Source organism: Dicentrarchus labrax, unplaced genomic scaffold, assembly GCF_905237075.1.
Source record: "Dicentrarchus labrax unplaced genomic scaffold, dlabrax2021, whole genome shotgun sequence".
Classification (NCBI taxonomy): domain Eukaryota; kingdom Metazoa; phylum Chordata; class Actinopteri; family Moronidae; genus Dicentrarchus; species Dicentrarchus labrax.
Window position 1 is genome coordinate 12,083,673 of NW_026136720.1, and position 20,479 is coordinate 12,104,151.

The 20,479-nt window shown below is 40.2% G+C and overlaps 2 protein-coding genes across 2 annotated transcripts; one reads left to right on the top strand and one right to left on the bottom strand.

The window, feature by feature from the left end:
- Nucleotides 1-39: 39 nt before the first annotated feature.
- synm (synemin, intermediate filament protein) lies at nt 40-8,628 on the top strand. The gene is made up of 4 exons (XM_051382550.1): nt 40-963; nt 2,159-2,283; nt 3,871-3,950; nt 4,454-8,628. Exons 1-4 carry the CDS (start codon nt 172-174, stop codon nt 6,457-6,459), a joined length of 3,003 nt encoding a protein of 1,000 aa, XP_051238510.1. The 5' UTR covers nt 40-171; the 3' UTR covers nt 6,460-8,628.
- Nucleotides 8,486-18,526, bottom strand: ttc23 (tetratricopeptide repeat domain 23). Its single transcript, XM_051382561.1, has 11 exons — nt 18,133-18,526; nt 17,716-17,881; nt 16,900-17,023; nt 16,321-16,477; nt 16,092-16,217; nt 11,939-12,110; nt 11,671-11,776; nt 11,161-11,288; nt 10,855-11,004; nt 9,057-9,139; nt 8,486-8,891 (listed from the first exon to the last, which is right to left on the bottom strand). Exons 1-11 carry the CDS (start codon nt 18,189-18,191, stop codon nt 8,786-8,788), a joined length of 1,377 nt encoding a protein of 458 aa, XP_051238521.1. The 5' UTR covers nt 18,192-18,526; the 3' UTR covers nt 8,486-8,785.
- Between the last annotated feature and the right edge of the window lie 1,953 nt (nt 18,527-20,479).

Below are 20,479 nucleotides of genomic sequence, written 5' to 3' on the forward strand. Positions count from 1 at the left end.
CCTGAGGCAGGACCCGCCCTCCTCCCCGCTGCACTTGTCAAAGGCCACTGATCGCAAATTACATCACAGTTGCGCCCACAGACGCGCACGCAGATGACACCGGGACAACCTGCTGCTTAAAACCAAACACAGGCAGTTCTTAAAACTCACTTTTTATCATTAGATGCCACAATGTTGCCTTTGAAGAGAACTTTTGAGGGCGAAAAACACCAGCTGCAGGAGCTCAACAGCAGACTTGCCCAGTATCTTTCCAGGACGAAGCAACTGGAGCAGGAAAATGCGCATCTTATCAGTGAAATCAATAAACTCAGACAAGTGAAGGCGTCGGAACCGAAGTACAAAGAGGACATGCGGGATCTGAGGAGAATGGTGGGGCAGCTGTCGTTTGAAAAATCCCAGGCGGAGATGGAGAGGGAGAAGCTATGGCGGGAGTTGCAGATGGTCCAGTCTCTGTGCAAGGAGCAGACTGAGGTGTGCAGGGACATCAGTGGCGAGCTGAAAGGATGCGGGAAGGAGCTCCACCACGCTCACAAGACCAACAGCGAGCTCCAGCAGCGTTTGATTCAGCTAGAGAACGAGTATAAATGCATAGAGGATGCGCACAGACAAGAGATTGACCATCTCCGGCGTCAGGTGGAGTCCCGGGTGGTGCCCATCATCACGCAAACTTATCGCGGGCCTCCGGCGGCCTCCGTGGAGGAGGTGCAAGAGTACGCCCGCGGTCTGTCCGAAGGATGGATTGACACCTTCGAAATGTACCAGCAGAAGGTGGAGGAGATGGATCAGTCGATTAAAGCGGACCAGGCGAGGCTGAGTGATATGCAGAGGGAGAAGATGATGTATGCCTCAGAGTTGGACAAATTACGCACAGAGGCGGAAAAGCAAGGCCAGATTCAGCTGCATCTCGAAGAACAACTGATGCACATGCAGGAAAAATTCCGAGTGGACTACAGTGAATATCAGGTGAGAAAAGATCTGTAAAAGAGTAGCACAGAGAAAGGCCAGATTTATATTTCAGAAGTGAAGTGAAGTGAAGCCAGATGTTATGGGATTTATTTCCATGTTAAGTAAGTATCAAAATATATATTACACATGTGATGCACATTTCACAATATACGGACAGAATAATCTCCCCTTTATCACACTGAGCCACAAGAGAGGGGAGCGACTTCTCCCTCTTGGACCTGCCACACCCGTTCTTAAAGGCACGGATGCAGCTGCAGCTCAGTGGCTGCTACAATGAATCACACTGATTCTTAAGCCTCTAATATTCTTTAAATAATCATTATAACATCACAATCTAGGATTACATTTCTAACAGGACAGTGTCATCCCGTGGCATCCTGGATTCTGGCTTTCGCTTTTCCTAAAAGCACACAGATGCATAAATGTTATCTCTGAAATTAATGCAACTCTCCCCACCCTATAATGACATTGCCAACATTAAGTGGTGCCTGATTCCCTTAACTGTAAAAAGCATTGGAAACTGCATGCAACATTTGACCCCAGTATAAAAGGATTGAATAGCTTGAGTAGCTAGACCACATTCTACCTCCCCAGTACTTTATGGCTGCTAGATTACACCAGCCACTTAAACCAATTAACTGTCAGACTGACAAATCCTTATTAGCCTCCTAAAGATGGAGCCCTAAGCAGGTCAGTCAGTTACAAATGACTACACTGGCCATACGCTGTAGGGATGTCTTCAGTACTGTAACAAAAGCACATTTCTAACTGTTTAACCCTGTGGGGAAATTTTAATTTCATTAATTGCATTACACCTGTTGCACAATGTCAAATGTTACTGGAAAAGGCTCATGTACAAATGACAGAGGCCGGATTAAGTAGTCTAAATGATTAATGCAGTCTGTTAGTGGGATCAGACTTGATTTTGACAAGAAGTCTACAGCCAGTTTGCCATCTTTAACAAAATAAGTGGTGGGGACCTCAGGGAAAACAGAAACAGACATACCAAGTGAACAACAATGTAGGCTGCGGTAAAAAAAAATAAAGTGGTTACAAACTTTATGGTTAATGAGGAAACAGAATGACAGTATTTTCTGTTAAATTGAGCAGCCAATCGACAGACCACAGACGTTCAAAATTAAACTATGTGCAAAGTGAAAATTTCTTTTTTTAATTGCCTTTTTTCCTCCAGATGATTATTGAGCAGCTGGAGCATGAAAGAAACATGATGGCTGACACAATTGCAGAGAAGATGCGAGACCATCAGCACCTTCTTCAGGTTAAGATGGATCTGGGTATGGAGGTGGCTGCCTACAGGTGATGAGTTTGTTTACTTTGGTGTCAAAACAGATTTTTCCGACTTCCGTGTACAAAACATTTTTCATAGCAGATATTTTGATTAGTCAGTATAGGAAAAGGAATAGGTTTTTATTGTTGTGCCGCAGTAAGCCTCGACAGTGTGACAGTGAGCCAGTCAAAAACCCTGAAATGGACATAGCTAAATGGAATTCAGCCATAACTAAATGTATTATTTACACCTGTGTTTTTGATCATGTGAAAAAGGACTATGGGGAGAATGGCTATGTGTTTAGGAGTTTGGGGCCAGAAACACAGTATACACTTCTTGAATCTTCTTGAAAATGTGATTTAAAAGGCCCACTGTGTAACATTTAGGAGGACAGAAATGGAATATAATATAATGTAACATTGGGTAATATTATATTCCAAGAAAGCTGGCTAAAATTTTGAAGTCACATCCTCTATTTCCAGTAATATTTTAATCCTTTTAAGAAGACATTATTGGTCAAGCCTCCCCCCCAGGTCTTGGCACTGAGTGCTTCATCTGAACAGTTGGACACACTGAAAAGTAGTAGTTCACATTTACTATCTTATACATACTACATGTACTGCACATTTATTTTTAATAGAGTTGTTTAAACTTTCTCTTTGGTTTATTTTAAGCGTTTACAAAGCAAGACAAATTATATCTGGTATTTCATATCCTGTAATAGCATGGTATGTCCAGTCTTCATGCTCCTAATTTAACCAGATCACACATACTCGCATACTAACAAGACTATTTCTACTGAAAAGCAAAGTTATTAATAAAACAGTTAAACATACAGTGTGTTTCGATGTTTGAAGGTGTAATATCCAGTAGGGTTTTTTTCAGTTATCCTTGTAACATCATAACGTCTTACCTCATATCACGGGACATCTACACCGTCTTCAATGGTTGTTGAGCCAAAATGTTATTAGTATTAAGTCACTTCCCAGGAAGTTCTTTAAAAGACTTTCTACTCAAGTGTGTCTCTATATGGTAGATTCTCTGCTGGCACATTAGGTTTGTTTTTAATTTTTGGAATAGACAGAAAGTTTGCTCAGAGACCTGGCACTGGCATGTGTTTTTCTATGTGTCACGAGTCAGCTTTTGCTTTGGGATTCATGGGGAAGTGTGGACCGCCCTGCGTTGTAGCTGTTATTTTTAGGTCACTCTTTCAGAAGGCACTCTCCAGAGAGGTTGTTCCTTTTTCAGACACTTTGGTTTGCTCAATCGATTGTAGATTTGTTGAAGCATGGCCAAGGAAAGGTGAGCCATTTAAGCTAATTATTACAAGGTCTTTATTTCATGACAGTAGCTTGTTATGTTTCTGATGATTATCACCCTATATGGCCAGGTCCTGTCTTCATACCGTCTTGTAAGCCTGTTGCGTTTAGTTTGAGATGGCAGAGCTGAATGATGTACACCATCTTGTGAGGTATTAGTCTTCCTTTCCTTTCCTTTCTTTTCTTCCATATATAGGAACAAAGAATTATGTTGAAATTTGAGGATAACTAGTGACTTAAAATAATGTATTTGCTCTAGTCTTCAAATGTATCTTGTCTTGTCTCTTGTTTTTTCAGAGCTCTTCTGGAAGGTGAGAGAGTGGGTCTGCAAGATGCTCACATGAGGGTGAATCAACATCAAAGAGAAAGAGTAATAGGTACTGTATTTAGAAGTATTTAATGTGTTACGTGTTAATCACAAGAGTAAACTGTCATTTTAAAGGAATATTTTGACCTCTTGCAGAGAATAAGATGAGAGGATTGATACCCTCTCACATTTGTGTGTGAAAACAACAATTTGTGATTTTTCAGGGGGTTATGTGCGGGACTATTTCTTGGACAGGAGCAGTGACCTTGGGCAGCTAAGAAGTCTGGCTGTACAGTCTAACATTTTCTGTACAAATTAAACAAACAATATATATCTTGTTAATTAGTGAGCTTTAGTGAGCTGCTGGTAGGCAGCTGTTTCTCCGTTTGTAGTATACATGTGAAGCTAAGCTGCTGGATCCAGCTTCGTATTTACCAAACAGATATAAGAATGGTATCAATCTTTTTAACCACCTCCTGCCAAGGAAGCGAATATAAGCTTAATTCCCAAAATGTCAAACTATTGCTTTAAGTATTTATCTAATAATTCATGCTATTTCATTCTCTACCTCAGATATCAGGATGCCTGCCAGGCCCTACAATCAAAGAGCTTCCACCTTAACCACCAGACAATATATGGATAACCGGTACACGCCGCTGACTTCAAACCTGAGAAGATCCCCTGTGCCTCTCTCTGGATCCATAAGTCCCTCTAGGGTCATTCCTATTTCAGTTGCAGGCAGAGCTCGGCATCAGAGTCCTGCATCCAGAAGGGACATGATCTCATTCACCAAAGCTCGGGCTGCCGTTTCTGCCCCTGCTACCACCACCACCACTACTGTCAAAGATAAACAAACGGACCAGAGTGTGAAAATAAAACAGGTCTCTCAGGTACAGAACCAAGTCAGTCCCGCCAAGTCCACCACTACTGAGAACAGATCAGTTAGAGTGGTGTCGCCGCCAATGATGAGCCTGAGCAGGAAAACTGAGGCAGAAAGCAAAGAGCAAGTGTCGGATAAAAAAGAGAAAGATCGGGTTTATGCAAGCAAGATCAAAGATGAGGGGAAAACAGAGTCTACAATAGGCCCAAGTGAGAAAAAGATATTAGACTCTGTGTCTGTAGAAGAGATAATCGAGAAAGTGATAAGACCAGCAGGTTTGGAGGCTAAGGTTTGCTCCTCGGGAGAATCGAAAGTAAGGTATCATGTGGAGAAAACTGAGCAGGAAGACGGCACGACTAAGACACAGATTGTGCTAGAGTCTAAAGTGGAAGAAGAGCTAGATATTTCTGAAGACTCAGCACTAGATGAACTACTGAGCCAAGGGGTTAAGAAAGTGTCACTGGAGGACATCAAGGACACAGCAACAGGAAGTTTGATCAAGAACCTGCTAAGTGGCCTGCAGGGAGGTGAGGGCCTGGAAACTAAGTCTGTCAATGTGGAAATCATTGAGGAACCAGTGGAGGCTGAAAGTGATGAGGAGCTTGAGGTTGAACAGAAGTCAAGATCTAGTTTTTATGGGCCCTCCTCAACATATTTCCAAATTGAGGAGCTAGAAAATGTCCCTCATGAAACTGAAAGTGATGGTGAAGCCATGAAAACCTCCATGACAGATGCAGATCATCGCAAGGATGGGTCTGTACAAGAGGTTTCCAGAGAGAGTGAATATTCATATTTCTCCCATGACCAAGAGCCTCACGAGTATTTCGTCTCTACACCAGATGATAATCTTTCTGAAGCTGAGGAGTGTGGTGGCATTACCTCATATGGTCATTATGGTATCTTAGATGACCTGTCAGATGAGAGATATTATCAAGATGAAGGTCTCCCCCCGAGAAGAGTGACTGTAGTGGAAAGTGATGAATACAAGTTCATGTCAGGTGATCACTCTTTTGTCAAAGAGAGTTTCCCAGAGAGCATCACTGAGGAAGTGGTTTGTGTCTCCCCTGTAGTACAGGAGTCAATGCTCGAGTTCCTGAGAGAAGACTCTTTGGAGCCCAAACAGCAGCTAAAGGGAGCTCTAGAGAAGCTACAAAGCTCAATGTCAGGTCCACTGAAGGAGGAGCTTGCTTTCCTTACAAAAGTGAGCAGTGAAAGTCCACAGAATGTGTCTGTTAAAAAAGTGCAGCAGTCAAGTGACAATGGCACCATGACTATAGTTGCAGAGCTCAATGTCTCACAAACCCTGGAAGAGTCTGGGCTGCTGGAGGCAGGAGATGATCTATCTGAAGAACAAATCATGGCAACTCTCAGATCTTCTAACCTAGGACTTGAGAAAGCCTTTCAGGGTGGGGCAGGAGGAGGATACAGCTTCAGAGTCTCCCAAGAAGAGGATGTTGCCTATGGTGAAGACCTCGAAGGCTTCACTCACAAAGGAGAGTCTGTGTCAGAAATCACTGAGAAACATATTAAACTGGGGCCAGCAGAAAAGTCCTACACCTTCCAGATGGACATACAGGGTAGCCATGCTGAAGCAACCTTGGAGCAAGAGCCGAAATCTCCAATCCTGGAGACCCCGGTGAAGATTACTCAAGAGAAAAAAATTGCAACAGTTTACCTTGAAAGCCCGACAAATGATTAAGAAATAATTCAGTATGAAAAATTTTCAAACTCAGTACTTGCCAATGTTACTTGCTGAGGTGGTTTTGCAGTTAAAAAATGTTTAATTAATATTTTGGTGCGCTCTTTCTGTAGCTACTTAGAGTGTGGCACCTACCTGCACCTCATGATGCAAGTAAAATTCAGTTATTCATTTAAAATAGTCAGATTAATACATATTTTATGGTATGAATTGTGACAGTACTGCTGTTAAAAATACTTCGCTAACTAACATAGGCTAGCTTAAGTTAGGATTGTAACATTTACATATTGTAGCAAATTCTTATGTTGGTCAATACCTTTTTATAGCTTGCAGTTTATCTTAAAAGAGGTTTGTTTATTCTGTCTAAATTTCTCTATTTTTGTACTAATCCGTGCTGTACAGCTTAAACAGCCCATTTTGCAGTTTGTAGCACCCCATTACACCAAGCATCACATCATGGGTGTCTCCGCCATGTTGTTGTCCACATTTAATGCAAGCCAACATATGACAGTTAAAAGGTCCAGTGTGTAAGACTGAGGATGATCTATTGGCAGAAACAGAATATAATATGCATATATGCAATATGCAGTGTTGTTATATATATATATATTTTGAACCAACACTGGCTCTCAATAGGGCAGTTGCCGTTTTCCGTGCGTTTCATGGCCACCATAGTTTCTCCTTCACGCTTGGAAAGGGAGGGTGAAGTGAAGGAGTTTCAATCTGCAACGAAACCACTAGATGCCGCTATATCTTACACAAGAGTTATGAGGTGCTGTGCTCCGTTTGATTGAGGCTTTAATTTTTCTTTTGACTTGGGCACTGTTGCCAAATTGAATGGTTTCAGTATATACGGCATCCTGGAACACAATAGTTTATTTTAAAAGGAGTAGTCAGTGAAGTGTTATATATAGAATATAGTTAAAGGGATAGTTTGGGTTTTTTGAAGTGGGGTTGTGAGAAATACTTATCCACAGACAGTGTATTACCTACAGTAGACGGCACGCCCCCAGTTTGGAGAAAAAGACAGATCTAGGTAATACACGGATTCACACAACTACACTAAAAAAAAAAACTATCCCTTAATGCATGTAGCTTAGGACGGGATAGGAGAGTGGAGAAAAATATTTAAATTTGTCTTAACAAGTTTTAAATGCGGAAGTTGGTGTAGTGCAAGTAAATGTGGCACTTATATGTGGTTGTTATGTAACTTACAGAGTTGGGTATTTGCAGAATATTTAACTTTACTCACAACAATATATATGGATCTGAACAAGTGATGAGGGAGCTGGGAATTCAAAATGGGTAAAATTGCAAAGCAAATAGTAAGATGAAAGAATGAAAAGAAGTAGCAGAATCTTAATGAATTAAAAGGATTTAGTGATTGTGTGGATTCATTTTGCTTGTATACATTTGTTATCACAGTGCACGGGCTTGAAGGATTCATCTTTGCTCTAACATAAGTGTGTATTCATGGCCATGACTATTTTAGGAACATTGGCTTAGTGTCAGTGGCATTTAGGATTTGTTGTGTTGTGTGCTAGTTGCAGAGACAGAAGTGGTCCACTATACTTACAGTGTGGTTACATGTTTTGCACATTTTCTCTAAGTGGCTGCAAAATGTACATTTTGCAATTATGGATCAATGTCTTCACAGAACATCTTTTTGGCATTATTATGTTAAAAATGTGAGGTGTTTAGTGTGAATGCCATGTTTTTCTGAATATGTTCATTGCTTGAAATCTAAAAAATTTCAATTCAATTCAACTTAAGACTTGTTGCATTTAAGTGCCCAGATACAACATATTTCCATAAGTGATCTCATCGGCAAATTGTAGCAATTTAAACAAAAACACTATTACATCAGTGCACTTAAATTTTGGTTTTGGATAAGTAATCTTTGTTAAGCTACTGTATATGTATGTACACTGTATAATCTGGATGTAATGTGCCATTTCATAGCATAAAAAACATGTACATCAGTACACAGAAAACCTGTTGATGTCCAAAGAATGTGTTTGTCACCTTGGATAGCCAGAAATAATTACTTTTATTGACATAATGGTTTCTAATTAACAAAATGCATTATTATTGCTTTGGTGAAAAAGGTTCCTGCCCTTATTTGGAAAATGATTCATATTGGAACACTATTAAAACCTATTGTAGGTATGTTTTCTGAGTGTGAGCATTTCTTTCAGGCTAACTTATTTCACCTAATGCACAACATCATGTACTACCAGTGGACATGACTAGAGCTAATTTCCAGGAGTGCTAGCTGCCTGTATTATCTGACAAATACATTTCTTTAAAGTAAAAAAAGACAATTTCAAGAGTCAGACGCAGAGTTTCCTTCATTGCCACTGGATGGTACAGCTAAACATTTTGTTTTCCTTCTTCCTTGCCTCTGTTGTCTCTCAGCCATCTCTGGCGCCCTGCAAAACATACAGTACATGGTTGCTTAACTGAAACCTGTTATTTATTTTAACTCATTAAAAAAACAGTTAATTGGTCATTTATCACCACAATCCAATGTCTTCATATAATATAAAGTACAGTTTAATTAGAGGCAAATGTAACTCAACACTGAGAAGATTTACCGGGCAAGCATGTCCACAGCTTTTTGTGTACTTTTTGTCTTCTTGTGCTGAGGACCGTACAACAAACTCTGGATCTCCAGGCACTAAAATAAAAATAAAAACATTAATGATAGCAGAGTGAGTGGTCAGTGGAAGATGATAAGTGCAACTCATACTCAAGAGGGGAATAAACACTTCCTAGCAACATGGGAATGCACTAACCATCCCAAAATAACCACTGTAGTGGTCCAAGGTTTATATAACACCTGTGCTGACCACTCGGAGTGTCGGATCAACAAGGGGGGATTTGCTAGATTTATTACGAGGACTCCAAACCAACAACCCAGGAATCTGAAGTAGTTAACTCAACAAATTTAAGAAGCAACCCGAGTCATTTTCCACTCCACATTTAGTTTGGTCCAATCAAATGAGAGGAAAGAGCAATGACTGCTTAGCTCTACAACACCAGAAAATATTGCCTTATTTACCCCAATACAGAGTAGTTTAAACTTTTAACCACAGACAGATGTAATATGATTACATATTGCACACACACACACAGTGATGTAACAGAAATGATAAAAGCCTGTCAGCAATTTCAGTAATCATCATAAACAACAAGATTTGGAGAGAACTTTGTAAAGAGTGAGCGAAAAGTTTCCCTCCTGACCAGGGAAAGTAAAACACTCGGTAATCTGGAACAGATCCATCTGGCCTCTTGGATGTTTTCACTGTTGCTAAGGTTGATGTAATGGAAGGCCTTTTTTCAGCAGCCCTACAGAGGAAGGGGTGAACGTCAAGTGTATGTTGTGTGTGTGCCATTGTTCTCTGTGTTTTCACAGTAAGTCATATGTACTGTCTACTTTATGAGCCAGGGTTCCTTTGGAAAAACAAAAGTTACTCAGTCAGAGTGCAGATGGTGTCACCATGACAGGAAACGAATGTCCTGACATATCTGCTCAGTGTCAGATATACTTCAGAGAGGTTATTAGTCGAACGTGGTGTAGAGAGAGTGAGCCCTCATGTACCCTGTCAGTGCGGAGGGGGACTTGGACCCCCTTCTGCCAAAACAAAGCAACATAGCAACCAGGCTCCTTTACTTACAGGCATGTCATTACTAGTATGAAGAAATCCCCATTTACTGATGTATTTTAGTATGTTTGAAGGGCGGCAGAACTGAGCTCATCTGGCAAACATGCAGTCATACTGAATGTGAGAAACAAAAACACTTATTACATAAGGAATAAAGTAAAATAGTAACAGCTATAGCGGAGGAACAAGATTACATTAACTAAAAGGCTGCTGCTTACTCAATGTATGTGAGTTGAAAGACATGCGCATGTCACTTGTGTTTCGAAGGACATAATGGCATGCCACACTAATTGGGGTCAGTGTTCCTTTAATTGACAGCAGTTAGCAGACTGCCAGTTGCTTTCCAAAGTTGTGTTGCCCATCTGTCAGGCTCCATCCAAACTGAAGAAACACAAAGTCACTCTGTGTGATATCTTACACCAGGGAGGACGGCTCTGCACACTGCACCCTTCCAAGATTAGCATGCAACTCTGATAGCGCTGAGCTTTAGGGAGGACGGTGGAAATAGCTCATCTCAACATAACAGGGACTCTTTGTGTGTATATTCTGATCAGGCTTCTCACTGGTGTAGAAAGACACACCTGCTGACTCCTGGCCTTTAATTAAATCCTCCCAAATACTTTGGCAGGGACAACGTCATGTTCGAAGACAGTAACTTCTACTCTGTCCAGCATTTCTACAACACAAACACTAGCTGTGCTATTTGTGTTCTGTAGCTTGTGATTACCTTTGTCATGGTCCTGTGGGCCTGCTTCATCCTGCCCTCAGTCATCTCCACACTTCCTATCAGCTGAAGGGTGTCTGCTACCTCAGCACTCAGGTCACCAAATGTAGATCTTTTTGTAGTGAGAGAAGCTCTCTGAATCTCCACACATCTCTGCAAAGGTACATCGTAAACAGGTACAGTAAATCATCTCTTGCCATCAATGGTGACAGCCAAAAAATGTCTGGATAATGAAAATCTGCTGAGGGTTTCAAAATTGCATGAACAAAAATATGAGTCTCAATGTGATATGTATGTTTGTAAGCGTACCTCTTGCTTGCCATTGCAGAGGAGGAAGCGACAGAAATCATCCTGGGCAGCGAGAAAGGCTGGATCCTGTGGACCTGCAGAATTTCTGTATGCACTTAGACTCTGCTCGAAGTAGTGACCTGCAGAGTCTACACCAGCATGGGGAAAACCAACACAAATGATAGATAAAAAATTACAGCAATGATTGACAGAATAAATGAAAACACATTCTGCTACAGAATCAATGCAATATAATAGTTTTTCTAGATAAATCCTTAACATTTCCAGACTTTATGCTTTACATAGCTACCATGGACCATATGTTTGCCACAACATAGTTGACATGGGTGAATCATACTGACAAAACTGAACTTGGACAGGTCTTCAATAAGACCATTATATGTCTCCATATGGTTTCCATAACGCAATCTTCAAGAATTTCACATATAGGGATACAAAGAGAGATTCAAATCCTAATTAACCCCTTGTGCATATTGCTCAGGCCTGGCATGTGTCTATGAATAAACTCACCATTGTGATGGGGCTCTGCTGCAGCAGAAAGGATGAGGGCCAGGCTGTGGGAGAGCCGAGCCCCCTCCAGCTCTTCTGGGCTGTGACTCATAGCAATGGCATGAGCCTAGCAGAAACACCCACGTAAAAAATAAGATCACATATCACCAAATAAGAGGTGTGGGAATATTACCAAACAACAAAGCCTGGCGCAGTCTCAAGAAGTCTTCATGTGTTTATATATGTTTGATAAGAGTTATGTATGATGTGCAAGTTATATGCCCCTTGCCTTGGAGAGATGCTCTATGGCTCGGTCCAAATGACCTTTGTCATGTTCAATGGCAGCCATGTCCCTGTAGACAGAGCAAGTCTTCTCTGGCTGACCACAGTCCTTCAGCAATTGCAGAGACTTCTGACACTGACTTAAGGCTTCCTCTGGTCTGTTCTGTCTCTTATAGACCCTATAGAGCAGAAAGGACAAACAAATGGACAGCCTGTCATAGACAGAAATACAAACATTAAGACAGCCATCAGTTCAGCCTACTATATAAGGCAGCAGGGCAAAGTAATGACTACAGAGTGACCCATCAAGAAGTTTGTCTGCAAAAGATTTGCTCTGCTGAAGTGTATTTGAGCAACACACTAAAACCACTACAGATTTTTAAAATGAAAAATGCCACATAATAATGCTATTTATTATATAACGTATTATTAGTATACAGTACAGACACATACGCCTGTTACTTCATTACCATGAGTCTGTTTTATATCACTGAAGTAACTGTTTGGTCCCTAGCTAAACCCAGACCCAGCAGAGTGGTGAAGGCTGCAGTTGAAGGCTGATGTAGTGCAGACTATAATAGGGAAAGCTTGCACATTGCCCTTTTAACTGTTTTTGGTTGCATCCTTTCACAAGCCTCTAACCATCTCCTCTGGGAGTGAAGGGTAAGCTGTTCCTAACCCCCTCTTATTAACCACAGCCTCTCAGACAAATAACCCCTGCTGTGTGTTCAACCCTCATTCTAAGGTGTCTAAATTAGGGGATGGGGGAATTAGGTGACCAAAGCAAAGCTGAAGATCTAACTGTGGTCTAGCTCAGAGTACTACATCTATAACAATTTATCATAAGTTGCTTGGGCTTTGAGCAATGCAGTTGGAGATTGGAGAGAGAGAGAGAGAGAGAGAGAGAGAGAGAGAGAGAGAGAGAGAGAGAGAGAGAGAGAGAGAGAGAGGATGAGGCGATGGCTGCATTAACCACTGCAAGGACACTGGATCCATCAGGCTACTCTGCTAACAGCTTCAAACCATCTAATGGACTCTAAATTTAATTCAGCTCTCCAGTCAAGGGGGGGCGTTCTCAGAGGACACAACACTCACTACTGTACAATCTCTAGCTACATAGCGCTCGCACAGCGGAACAGGAAACCCCTTTTCATAAATCAGCCTTCCCACATCCAGGCGTAGTATAGTTGTCTGTGGTTGTCTTGGTTGAATTTATTCATCTACACTTATTCTGAACACTGGAGTCAACCTGTAAAACAATGCTTTTAGCCAACGCTCCTTCCAATACCATGTGTATACATGGTATGTTTTAGCCTGTGTGGGAACCAAAAGTCTAAGCTTTACAGTATTATGTCATGCTCACATCTCTGGACCACATGAATCTGGGTATTCATGGCCCAGAGATTAAATGTCAGCAGTGTAGGTTACAAAAACATTGTGATGGCTAATTTCTTTGATTTTTCCCATGAATCAAAGACTATCCTAACATGCCACGATGGATGGTAGGAGTGCCCCGCCCATAAGTGTTCATGGGCAGGCCCTTCAGGTCCTTTTAGGGAAGCAGCGATGGCTGAAGCAGAGCAACATTCCTGCATGGCTTGAGTCCTGCCATTCTGCCTGCATGGACGGACAGAGACAATACCCCTCTATCCTCTCATTCACTCACAACCTTACACACTTCCTGGCAGAACGGTAATGTGCCACATCCCACTAAAATCTACTAAGAGTCCACAGGGCAGGGAATTAATATAATTAAGGATTTGTAGATGTGTTGCCAAGCAAGCCACACAGCCCTCTTTTGTAAACGTTTCCAGAAAATAGTTGACGCAAGTTTGCCCTGGGCTTTCGTTCGGAAAATGATACAGTAAGGCCAAGCCAAAGTGAAGACAGAGGGACAAAAACACTCGCTCCAGCAAATCTGTATGGTGCCTTAAACTGACTGATTGGGCTTTTTATAGTGTGTGCTTTAGGTAGATATGGGTAAGAATACTAAACTACCTGTTCAGTCCTGGAGAGTGACTCTCAGTCATGACCATTAAAAACAAAAAAAAAAGACAATTTTACAACTGGAATAGGAGCCAACTATCTGGAAGGAAAGCAAAAAGCACGAGAATTACACTGCTATTACGTACAGTAGCAATGCTGTGTATTTACACCGTGTCTGTGAATCCAGTCAATAGCCTACATATACAATAAGGTTAGAGGGAACAGGGTCACTGATTTCTGAAATGGGATAAACCCATGAAACTATTTGCACAGAACTGGTAAACAAGGAGTGCATTTCAATTAATGTGATGCACGAACATGATAATTTAGTTAAGAGTGGAGAAAATATGGAAACATTTCTGTGAATTTATTATTCAACTAGAGAAAATACATTCTCAAAATGTTAATTAAATTAAATCTGTCAACTAAAATGTTGATTTATGATAGCAGTTATAAAGAAGCAAAAACATAAGGCAGCCATGGCAAAGACACACACAAAATTTAAACCACACAATGAAACTTCCTTGAATAAAAGATTCCATCTGGCTGATCATAAATGCACACCTTGAGTGTGAATCTAAAACCGAGCATAACGTTTGGACCAGGATCTATAGTAGAGCTGAGCTTACGTTATTGTTCCAGGCTTTGGTGGGAACATTCCCCTCCACCACAACAGTGTTGACTGACAGAGCTTTTAGAAGCATGCCAAATTCTTAGTCATCACCCAACAAAGGAGATTTAGAAAGCTTACACACCAGCCAGAGTCTGCACATTTTTTCAATTACACAAATCATGTCAACAAACTCTGACTCTCTAAAACGGACCAAGATGGCATAATTTACAAATTCCTTTGAGAGTAGATCACCTCAGCTGCTGATAACGGTTGTTTACTGTAAATTCTGAGGGAATATTGCTCCTCTTCACCTAGCAACTGGGTCTTTAAAACATGAGGTCCTACAAACAAAGACTAAGATTTAAGTTCTAAAGCTCACCTGTAACATTGGTTCCCCTGTTGAAACACTGTTACCCTACTGACAAAATTAACATAAAAACATTAGTGGGATAATCTCAACCCAGGTAAGAGTACACTTCATTTCCTGGTTGTGCTTCTAATTTTACCCACAGTGATCTAAGCTATGACAAGTGGCTGCTATTTTCTATGTGGCTGCCACAGAGTTCCCAGACTATCAGTCTCTCCTACACTTGATGTCTGCGCCTGGTGTCTCCACATGATCCACTAAGTCTTTAATCTTTTTCTGAGCCTTGGGACCTCTTTTGTCAATACCACCGTCAGGTTACAAATGCACATTGTAATTTCGTAGACACAGATCAATAATATGGAAATGGTACTTGGGGTGAAGAAAACAAAGCAGCTGACATTTAACAGAGAAATAACGGGCTTTACAATCTATCAAGGAATCAACCAGACTGTAAAAGCAATATCTACTCTAAGCGTGGTATGAGGTGAGGGTGTTAAATAATTAAGGGGGCAGTCAAAGCTAGAGGAAAAAAGGCAGAAAGCGAGCGATGAAAAGGGGGAAAAGCTTTTAAAAAGGAGGAGAAATGCTTCTCTCCAATCTGTTCCTCTGCTTGGGCAGTGACTGGATGAGTGGACATGCAGGAACCCCACCCAGCAGGTCTGTAAGCATCATTACAAAACACCGACACTGACTGCCTGAAAAACAACAGTATGGGAAAATCCTGATTTGTTGAGTTGTTGTTTATAAGAAACCATGAAATAATGGAATTTTTACCAGCATAACTTAGTCAGCAAAACAAACCCTGCTTCCCAAAAACCACAAGAAAGGTTGGTTTTTATACAGATTTGCAGGAATATATTGCCATCTTGTGGACAAACTTAAATGTAAACTTCTGCATTTAAAATTGGGAGTGTTTTAGAAAAACAAATATTTAGTTATAATTGGTGAAAAATCATCCAGTCTATAAGCTGAATCCCTTCTGAAAAGACCTGTCTTATCTGGCTCAGCTTGAACATTAGTCAGAGGAAATAAATAGAGCAAATCACCTGATTACCAGGCAGCAACGCTAAAAACAGAGCAGCAGCTGCTATTACATGCTATAAGCTACATTAAAGCCTCTAATGTACTGTATATTTACCTCTTTTCTAACTTGTGTGTGTGTGTAAAGTGTTTTTTTTTTTTTTACTACTGCACCTGGATAGACCAGTGGAGAGTTCAAGCTCAGTCTTCATCTTCTCTTGCTGGCTGATCCCACCACGTTGATGAAGGTCCTCAAGAACTTTTTCTGTCTCCAGAAAAAAGTTTTCTGCATCCTCAAGAGTTTAAAAGAGTTAAGGACTTATTCAGTGTGTTATTAGAGCTGATATTTCTGTTCAATCCCATACGTTAATGTAAAAGATATCATGGCAAGAATCAAGGATATTTGTCCATAAGCAGCGAGGCACCTCCCTGTGTGAGATGTACGCTCAGGAGACACGTGAGAACCTCCAGCTTTTCTTCCCTGCAGGAGGAGATGGAGGAGCAGTAAGGCAGAAGCTCTCTGGCAAGCGCCAAGTGCTCCTGGGCCTGCAGTCCAAAGCCTGAAGGGGAACAAAGAGCCACCATTGAGTGTAAACAGCAATTTAACTCTAGACATAATTTTAACACCATCCCCAGTTATAGCAATACTTTCATTAGCTGTTATTAGTTATTAGAGCAAAGTAACATGAAAAATCACTAATGTAGTAGATAAATCACTATAAACCATGGACAGCTACATGGATGTATCATACTGAGCTCAAGTATTCTGTTTTGAAAATTTTTTTACATTGACAACACTTTTATATATTATATTCTAAGATAAGTCATCTGTCATGGTTTAAAAAAGATCAAATAATAGGTGTATTAATTATAGGTGACAATGACAATGTGAATCTGTCTTAAGTGTTTTTTTTTCTGATAATGCATTTCATAATCTGCACTTAACGTTTACAATGTGCTCACCTTATATTTTTTTAATTACCTTTGAACTGGAAATATGCTGTAGCCAGTCGCACATGGGCCTGGGCTAGTTTCAGATGTCCTTCGCCATATACTAGCCTAGTCAGAGCCACACAGCGCACAAGGTCCTGGATGCAGGCATCAAACTGAGTAGATACAGTGAATGAGTGCGAGTATCACTTTTTCTGAATTGCCTACAAATTTGATAATAAATTGTTTAAGTCAGTTCTCAAGCATTAAAAGCAAAGAGTCACTGGTTCCAGCTTCTTGGATTTGAGGATGTATTGCTTTTATTTATGTTTTTAATATCATTTTAAACTGGGTTTTTTTCTGGCTGGTAATGATCGACATGTATGTTTACTACTTTTCAATCACTGTATGGACAAAATCCATTATTTAAAAATCAATATTGAATTGCCTTCATATGATATATATTTATATTCTGGTTATGACAGATTTTTGCAGTAACCCAGAAACAAGATGTTGTTCATGTAAACATCGTACCCTGGTTTCAAACACCTGGATAAGGCCCTATCTTGTTTTGTATGCTACCTTGGATATAAGTACCTAATCTGATAAAACAACAGGATAGTGTGGCATGTAAACACCTTCTCCTCCTTATCCACCATGTAAACATAGTCAGTGATAATTACTTGCAGCCTTACTGGTGTGCATACAGCTTGTACAGATTCATGAATAAGCATCAGCTCTGTCAACAAGAGTAAAGTCTGTAGAAAACAGTCTGTGTTCACACATCTTCTGAGCACTAGCAGCTGCAGAACACTAACATTGAGCATTATATAAATGTGTCAGCCTATACCTAACTTACTGTACCAACCTCCTGGTTGTCTTCGTGGGCCTGAGCTCGGCTGGAGAAGTGTTTGAGCTTTTCTTCAGGTGGCATCATAATAAATTCCTTCTTTGCATATCCTGTTTGTGAGGGGCTCAACACATCTGAGTCACAGAGAGGAGATGCATTCATGGCCCCGTTGGTCCTTCCCATGCTGTCAAAAAAGGTAAGTCACAACAGTTTTTTAAACACATTTGAGGAAAACACTTTTTGCAAACTTTTGGAATCTGACACGCCTGTTGGCTCCTAAAAACCTATAAAATAGACTTTATAGATAAAGATACACACACACACACACACACACACGGGAGTTAATACAGTTAATACTCATTTTCCCTTGTGTTCGGTGAGGACCATGAACATCTAACGTCTAAAACTATACGTTAGTAAGAAGAAATCACTTACTCAGCAGGAGACTGGGAGGAATTTGGTCGTGTTTTTGTCACTGCGTGATCATCAGCCATTTTTTTAAATAAACAGTCAGTGTGAAAGGTAACATTAAGGGGTTATTTTTAACCGTTTTATACAGTCTATGGATGCAGCTAGCTAACGTTAACAGCGTCATCCGCGTTTGTGTTCTTTACGTTTTCTTTTTGTTTCCGTGGTTACAGTGCGCGTGCTACTGCTGCTCTTCCACTCCGTTGGTTCAATGGCGGAATTTAATGGTTGGGCTTAAAACATATGTATACTGCCAATGGCTTAAAATAACCGAAAACACTACTTTACGTGACAGGCTGTGGTGAACTACAGTATCCATCACTGTGGTAAATCCTTTCCTGAACATACACAGGCGTATAGTGGGAAGGAAGTGGGGTGCATTCAAGAACCGCGCTGTTCTTAAATAACTCGAGTGTAACGTCTCTTGTTGATTTTACAGTGTGATTTTAATAAACAAAACAAAACCGAGACGTAAATCAACAAAAGGCTAGGATATTAGTGTTTAAAGTGTTACAGGGTAATTCAATTTTCTCCAGGCAATATAAGACATTTTCTCAAGACTGTACAGCTTCTTTGAGAGTATCTCTAACTTTATTATCTTTTCTCTCTCTTTTTTTTTTGTTTTGTTGCGCTGTTATTATTGTTACTAGTCAACTTAAAAATAGAGATTGTCGATATGAGGTTATTCCCAAACCAGACAAAGTTCGAGTCTAATTAACCAGAATAATTGGAAGCACCTGTGAGTGTGTGCAGGACTTTTAATTGATAATTTGTCTGGGATTATGCAGCAGTAAAGCCCAATAAATGAAATGATTATGGTCTGATTAAAGTAGCAGTGTGTAGGATTTAGAGGCATCTAGCAGCGTAATTGCAGATCTTTTTTAAACTCGAATTGTTTCCACACAGTTTTAGTAACAAAAACTAGGAGACAGTCGTCGGTCTCTATTGAGTTCAATATTTAGAGACTGGTCTGTGAGTCTATAGTTTTTGGAGCTACTCATTCTCGGCTACTGTAGAGACATGGCGGTTCAACATGGCGGCCCGTGTGGAAGAGGACCCGCTCCCCCTGTAGATAAAAATGTCTCATTCTAAGGTATAAAATCACAACGATTTACTTATTTTCAGGTGATTATATGAAAACATACCTATTTTTATTTTTATTCCAATAATAGTCATTTCTGCCTTTAGATACTCATAAATGTTACACACTGGACCAAATACCTGTCCTGAAGAGGGCCCCTGTGTTAAAATCTAGTTTCAAATCCTTCATTTTTTAAGGGGCCCATCATTTCATTTTTGCCCTGGGGCCCTCCGCAGGTTGATCTGGCCACGTTGGTCACAAGTTAAGATAAGATAAGATGTACCTTTATTGATCCCCCATAGGAGAAATTCAAATTAGACACATCGTTACTTGATTCTGTACTACTATGACAACTACAATGAGTAGCTTGTGAAAGTAAGAAATTATTATTATTATTATTATTATTATCATCATCATCATCATCATCATCATCATCATCAATAGAAGTAAGTGTTGTACTAGAATATAAACAAACCCTTGGATTTTATGAACAGAGAGAGAATAAATAAACAGCAATATCAAAATCTTTGTCGTTTTTAGTGTTGTTTTTGGTTTATTTAGATCCAGCATGAATGTGGAAAATGTGTGTCTGGTAGTTTAGCTGGAGGAGAGTTAAAGTTCTTTTCTCACTTGCAAACGCTGTAAACATTATACATTTTAATTCCTTAATTACTTGTTTCTCAAGGCACAGCTTTGAAATGCCATGCAATGCAAAGTCTGAATGAATTGCAGTATTCTGATATTTCCACAAGGTGTCAGCATAGTAACACAAGAGTAATGGTCCCAGTTATGTGGTAGGTTTTACATTTGTACTCAAGGCTGAATTATAATATTGTTGTGTTCTTTTAAGAAGTGATGGCTGGGATTTTGCCCTCTCCTAAGGGCATGCACACATCAAAGTGTTAAACTGGCAATGTGTAAACCCTAGGGCTCATCTCTTTTTTCAGTATTATTCAAACTGCGTCCTCAGCACTTATCAGACCATTTATTTCATGTTTTCTCAGACCTCTGAAGATGTTACTTATTTTTAAGTTAACTGTAATTATGTCACCTACACGTGCGCCACACATCAAGTATTTTATGATGTCACCTGAAAGGGCCATATAAATAAAAGCATACACATGAATAGAAGAAAAATATACAGCGCTGTCAATCAAAACCATAATTTATGGAAATTAGGGCCACACATTCTCTGCATCCTTATTGGTTAATATACTGTTTGGGAGTGGCAGC

Excerpts from the sequence above, each read along its gene's own strand:
- synm (XM_051382550.1), top strand. The coding sequence starts at position 172 with ATGTTGCCTTTGAAGAGAACTTTTGAGGGCGAAAAACACCAGCTGCAG. Across the intron at positions 2,284-3,870 it reads ATGGAGGTGGCTGCCTACAG|AGCTCTTCTGGAAGGTGAGA; the intron begins GTGATGAGTTTG and ends TTGTTTTTTCAG. Across the intron at positions 3,951-4,453 it reads TCAAAGAGAAAGAGTAATAG|ATATCAGGATGCCTGCCAGG; the intron begins GTACTGTATTTA and ends TCTCTACCTCAG.
- ttc23 (XM_051382561.1), bottom strand. The coding sequence starts at position 18,191 with ATGGCTGATGATCACGCAGTGACAAAAACACGACCAAATTCCTCCCAG. Across the intron at positions 17,024-17,715 it reads CCCACGAAGACAACCAGGAG|TTTGATGCCTGCATCCAGGA; the intron begins GTTGGTACAGTA and ends GTATCTACTCAG. Across the intron at positions 8,892-9,056 it reads GCTGTGGACATGCTTGCCCG|GGCGCCAGAGATGGCTGAGA; the intron begins GTAAATCTTCTC and ends TATGTTTTGCAG.